Source organism: Phaseolus vulgaris, chromosome 7, assembly GCF_000499845.2.
Source record: "Phaseolus vulgaris cultivar G19833 chromosome 7, P. vulgaris v2.0, whole genome shotgun sequence".
NCBI lineage: Eukaryota > Viridiplantae > Streptophyta > Magnoliopsida > Fabales > Fabaceae > Phaseolus > Phaseolus vulgaris.
In genome coordinates, this window is record NC_023753.2 from 36,359,672 (window position 1) to 36,366,372 (window position 6,701).

The following is a 6,701-nucleotide window of genomic DNA, read 5'->3' on the forward strand; positions in this document are numbered from 1 at the left end:
TGTCATCTAAAGTGTTATATATGGTTACCTTAAGGTGCATCCAAGTGAATTTATTTGCATTTGCACTTCTCCTTCCACTCAACATGTTATATCCAGAATAAACACTTAAATAATAAGATTTCATGTTAAAACACACACATAACATAATGTATGAATAATAAATTTTTGAATGTAATATAATCATAATCATAATCATAATAGTTTGATAAATCTCTAATTTATACTAGGAAACATCATGCAAAATTTCAGATTTTTCTAACAAGTGTAAGTATGAAAACTAAAACTTTAAAATACTTGAAAAAATACCTAAATAATACATAAAAAAATACTAACTTTCATTACCTTGTGATTTGTCCTCATTTCGAGCAACTTTCATTTCTTACGCGTCTCCATCCGACTTCTCTATCAAAAGTTATAGTCGTTTGAAGTTTCTTCATGCTAATTTTTGCCAACACCAAATCTATCACTCTTCTCTTCAATGTTAGGGCTCCTCCATCAAATATCCACTAAATGAAGTTCTCACAAACCCTAAACTACTAACTAATCAACACATAGATACATGCAAATATTTATTATAAAATTAATTAAAAAATTTAAAAAAACACTAGCTAACCTTCTATAGTTGTTTAGGGTTTAGATGTTGCCGGCGTGTGGAGGTGTTGCCGATGTGAAGGGTTGGCGATAGAGACAGCTGTTTGCGTGCACGTGGAGGAGAGATGTGGCGAAAACCGATGACATTGGACGACACAGAGGGGGAGAGAGAAGACGACGTTGGCGGTGCGGGGGTTGGGGGAGCTTGGATGGTTGGTCACAGGTGCAGCGGCGCAGTCGCGACAAAGCTGGTAGCGAAGAGGGGAAGAAGAAAGGAGAGGGAGGTGCCGTGAAGACGGGAAGAAGAAAGGATAGGTGCAGTGAAGACGGGAAGAAGAAAGGAGAGAGATGTGCGGTGAAGAGGGGAAGAAGAAATGAGAGGTGCAATTAAGAGGGAGGAAAGGCAAAGAAGAATGAAGGAGTGAAGAAGATTGAAGGCGCAAACGAAGAAGTGAGAGCGTGGGATTTGAAAAGCCCCGCATACACGCTTATAACGACAATTCAGGATGGAACCGTTGTTTAAAATGCCACAAACCCTCTTATAACGATGGTTCATGCTGGAACCGTCGTTAAAAACCTTAAATAATTACAAGTTTGTCACCACACTTTTTTTAATGATGATTTTATGATAACAGTCTTTATATTAGGTTGTCCTATTGATATTTTGTACTAGTGACACCAATATAACCAAAATAAAGATGATATACTAGTATTTACATGAGTATACAATGACAATCTTAAGATCAAGAAAATCAAGTACTCTTATAAAAAAAAAGGTATACAATAAATCTCACTTATGACTATAGTTACAAATTCATTATGTGAAAATTATAACTCTTAAAGACTAGAAAGTCTAGAAGATGGACACATTATTGTTGAATGATTTTCATGAATATTGTCATTATTTTATGAGAATTATGTGTTATTTTTTTAAATCCTTTGTCTTTTATAAGCTATATGAATATATTTGTGGTAAGATATCTAATTTTAAATATTGATTTTTTTTTTACTAACAATGAATAAATTGAAATATTTGAGGAACACTCCAACACTTTGTAAAAAATAGTCTACCTCTCATAATTTCCAAAAACATGTTCCAACAGTAGGAACTCGTAAAAAAATATATAAGCCTAGCACAACCTTAGTATGTCCCAATAGAAAATGGATATTTTGTGTGTCTAACTAACAATAAAAAGTACATATATTATATGTGAAAATACTATGTTGAAATAAAATAAGACTTTCGATAAAAAATTTAATGTAATTTGCCTTCCAATTCCACCAGTTTCCATCCATTCTTCGTGTGATCATGTCGAGCACCGTGAGGTTAATCCTATTTGTATTGGTTGTCCACATCTTCTTTATAGTTTCTAGATGTTTAAAAGTGCATGGAAATAGATGCTTCAGAAAACCGTTCTCAACATGCTTGAAATAGCATAGTCATAGTTAGGGGCGAGCTCACTAACCCAATCCATGTACAAAATCGCACAGAAACAAACAATTAGTCTGAATAATTATTAAATATGAATAATTATTAAATACTGTAATTCAAAATTTATAAATACAAAAAAAAATATTATCTCTTATGCAGGACAGATCAGTGAAATAAACTCACACTCCTTGCGTGGGGCAAGCCAAACACAAGACGGGCCTATGTGAGGCAGGTCAACCCACATTGTTACCCCAGTCGTAACTGACACTCCTCTTCACCAGAAATATTCACACTGATTTGATAGCCAAACCTTGTGCACTTTTTTCCTCCATTATTCTCAGATGATGACAATATGTTAAACATTGGTGTCCCAAAATTAACATTGAAACAAAAATTTGATTGTAAGATTGTTGGTTGAGTTCTTCTTGTGGTGTTCATATTCTTATAGAGTTATTGTAAATAGTTTTGATTCTTTCTTGTTATTTTTCTTTTGTATATTTGATTTGAATCGTATATTATTCACATCAGAAAGAAAATACAAAGAATATGTGCCAAATTAATATGTGACAAATTATTGTCATTTACATATGATTTTTAATTTTAGATAAAATCTATAAAATATATTCATTTCCTTTTAACACTAATATGAGGTAAAATTAAATCCTTTTAGATGAAGTACCATATAAGCTCTAAAAGAGGTAGATCAAATAGAATCTCAAGACTTTTTCTCATAAATACTATATCATTTGATAGAAATCATCTAGTTATTCAAAATAGAGTTATACTTCCACTCACAACTCTTTTGGTTAAGTCTAGTTTTTTCTTAGGTCAAACTTAAGAGATTTCATTAATTAAAACTTGATTACAAACAATTACACAAGTCACTCCTAATTATCACGAGTACATAAATAATTTATGATTGAGTCTTCTTATAATCTCCGCATAAGATTAAGAATTCAAGTATTAATTCTAGCTGTCATTTTTTACGACAAAACAAATCATGTTTGATAAATGGAAGATAACTAATAGAAAGAGGATAAATATGTGACTTCCTCGCAAGTGGATAACGGTAGAAGGTGAAGGATAAACAAAGCTTCTTACATTCTAAAAAAAAAATTAATTACACACAAAGTTCATATAGATCAACGAGTTTTATTAGATGATACTCATCATTAAGGAATTTGAGGTGATAGAAAAGCTTTAAAAGAAGTTGAATATAACTACAAAAAACTTCTCTAGATCCTCTAATAGATAAACTCTTGGATACGTTTAGTTCTCAAAGGATTCCATTCATCAAAAGTTTGATTACAAAGTTAATACATATCAACTACTCTTAGTTATTCATTTTAAATTTCGCCTAAGAATTAAAAACACGAGTATTCTTTCCAGTTACGTTGCAATACATTTGTCACAAAAAAATCTTGCAATACATTTGTCACAAAAAAATATGCATAATTTTGTCACAAACAATATTAACATTTTAAAATCTAACTGGCTAACATATAATAGCAAAACCGAATTGTATATAATTAAACAATAAAAACTTCATGCATAATAATTAAAAATAAAAAAAATTACATCATTATCGATTTGGGTTATTGGATTTGCAGATTACAAATCCAATACTAGAGCCACACCTCAACAAATTTCATTGATTTAAGTTGGATTTAATAAAAGTAAGAAATCTGAAATAATATAATAGGTCTGCTTTAATATACTAAATTGATGGAATTCATCCAAAACAAAGTTATAATATCATTTAGTGTGCTAACCGATTGAGATAAGTACTATTTGGTCTTACACATACACTTCAAAGGAAAGAATGTGATTTTTTTTAAAAACTAAACAGATGCTAAAGATAAAATAAGGGACCACAATAAACCTTATTATTAAATGCAATTAATATATGTTAAAATAGTATGAGAAAGTAAACTATAATTTAAACTAGAAATTATTTAATGAAATTAATATAATTATAATTAAACGCATATAACTGGAAATGTTTAACAGGAAAAAAAACTAATAAATGAAATAATAATCATATAGAAATTGACTTACAATATTCTATATTTAATTAAAAATATCTTTTGCATCAAACTTAAAAATATTAATGCATTTAATAAATTAATGGATCTAAATTATTAATTGAATTCATAACCTATTTGTTAAATAATCAATTAATATATACATATATAGGAAATGAATTAAACATTATATAGTGGTGATTTAACTGCCCTATATCTTGTTCTGTCATCATACTTGTAGACCTAAACATCATTTTGGTTTCCATCCAGAAATTGAATAAGATGTTGTTTTTGGAATACATTGCAAATACAATAAATGAATAAATAAATAAATAAATAAATAAATAAAGAAAGAAAGAAAAAGAAAGAAAGGAGAATAAATTTCTTGTAGTTCACTTTGAACATATACATACAGAAGTTTTCATACATAACACACCTTTGTATACAACAGCTATAGTTTTGATTTGTTTTCTTGATCATTACCATGGCTTGTTTCCTTCCATGTTCAGACCTAGGCACCAATGTGACTGTTAGCAGAGAAGAGTTCTTTAGCTTCCACAACATTGATCGTCTTCTCTTCACCCGTTTGGTGGTGGGGTTAGGTCGTGACACAAGCCAGTCCACACATGTGATGGCCTTCTTCATGTGGCTTGAAAAACAGTGCAAGGATATGTGTATGGTGAAGAAGCTGCTCCAATGGGCTGATCCCATGATCAATAGCCTTGCAGATGAAGCCATCATGGTTTTGAACTGCATTGAGAGTCCCCATTTCCCTTATGATGATGCTGTGAATGATGAGAGTTTGCCTCTAATCAGAAGCATATTGCACCAATCTGCATCCTTTAAATATTTCTATCACAACCGTGTGGCCATCATTGAAGCAGTCACCAAGTTACTTGATAGTGTTTGTGTGAGAGCCTTCACAGACATAATCAAAGAAGTGCAGTATATGAAGGTGGTGAGGGAACAAAAGTTAGAATATGAGAATCTTTATGGAAGTAATCCTTATGTTAAACAAGTGGTGTATCATAACACTCCAGTGCCTGGTGTTACTATTGTATCCCAACAACCTGCATTACCACCACCACAGTGGGGTGAAGGGAGTTCCACCTCTTGGGAGACCAATCCCAATATGTATCTTCCTCTAGAGAGTTATGGTGTTTCAAACCAACATTTCAATGACCTTGTTGCCATGATGAATCAGACTAGTATTTCTGCTCCAACCAGTGATGAAACACAGGAGGTGCCTGTTGATGATAGGATTATCTTCATGACATTTTCTAAGGGCTACCCTATTTCTGAGGCTGAAGTTAGAGCTTTCTTTGCAAGGTATGTAACTTCTATTTACTCTACAAAAACATATATCTGTTTGGTTAGATTCAGCTATTTATTGGAGTTTGTTAAGTTTAGATTGTCTTTTTGAAACTTGTAAATTGATGTGTGTCACTTGGAAAGAGTTGTAATGATGGTTAAAAATAATTTTTAATGACAGTGTTGTTGATAAAATCACAATGAAAAACAAAATGATTTTATAGATGGCTAAAATCCAGTATTCACTGTTATATCCATGACTGAGACTAGCTTAGTGAAAATGATCTATAGATTTTTGGATATAGATTGGGATGTTTCCTGAAATATCACCTTTTATTTATTTTATTTTTTTTATCAAAAAATTATTTTTGAATATTTATTTTGTTATACAGATATATCTTTAGCTTTTAGAGTTCCAAATCATAATTGAGAACCATCAATTTATAATGGATTGTAAAACATAATTATAAATTTATATATATATATATATATATATAACAAACTTAAACATAATGAAGATTATTTATAGATCAAGTTTATTCAAAAATATTCATGACTTAAAAGATCATTCGGAACCTAAAATCTATTGTAAATGAAAGTAAAAAAATTATTGCAAATTAATGAACTAATGAAGTGCAAACCTATTATAATATACATTCTAATAAAGTGAAAAAAAATCTAACATGTTATCTATGCTAAAGTATTATAAAAGTTAGTAAAATATATCATCCAAGTGTTTATTACATAATAGAACACTTTAAAGTCCATTATTGTGTCTCCATAAAAAAAAACTATATTGTACACTAGTTTAATTTTTTTTTATCAGAATATAATAGTAGTATCTATTGGAGAAATATAATGAATTTCAACTTCTATTGGAGAAATATAGTACCATATTCAACTCAATACTTATAAATAATAGTTTGAAATAGCATATAATATGCATACGAAAGACAAAAAAAGTAAATAATAAATTTAGTTTTGTATCATTTTTCTATTAATTTGTTTCTTAACAAACAGAAGGTATGGAGATATCGTTGAAGCATTGTACATGCAAGAGGTGGTTCCACCGGATCAACCATTGTATGCTCGTGTAGTGATTCGTTCAAGAGCCATTCATTTGGTTGATTATTTGCTTGAGAGCACAAACAAAGTGAAGCTCTCCATCAATGGAAAACATGCTTGGGCTAGAAAGTATCTTCGCAAAGGTAACAAATCACCAAGGGATAAATCCCCTGTCACTTCTCGACCACCTTCACCAACTTCTTCAGCCCGTCAATTTTCTTCATGAAATGTGTCTTTGGGTACTTCAATTATGAGAACATCTTTAAGGTTTTGTTGTC

At 30.7% G+C, this 6,701-nt stretch overlaps 1 protein-coding gene across 1 annotated transcript; it reads left to right on the forward strand.

Moving 5' to 3' along the window:
- The first annotated feature begins 4,519 nt into the window (after positions 1–4,519).
- On the forward strand, positions 4,520–6,701 carry LOC137830441 (uncharacterized). Its single transcript, XM_068637773.1, has 2 exons — positions 4,520–5,376; positions 6,379–6,701. The coding sequence occupies exons 1-2, from the start codon at positions 4,532–4,534 to the stop codon at positions 6,647–6,649; spliced, it is 1,116 nt and encodes a 371-aa protein (XP_068493874.1). The 5' UTR covers positions 4,520–4,531; the 3' UTR covers positions 6,650–6,701.

What these genes read in the sequence shown, in the direction of transcription:
- LOC137830441 (XM_068637773.1), top strand. Translation starts at nt 4,532, where the DNA reads ATGGCTTGTTTCCTTCCATGTTCAGACCTAGGCACCAATGTGACTGTT. An exon ending in GTTAGAGCTTTCTTTGCAAG is followed by an intron (nt 5,377 to 6,378) that starts GTATGTAACTTC and finishes CTTAACAAACAG; the next exon opens with AAGGTATGGAGATATCGTTG.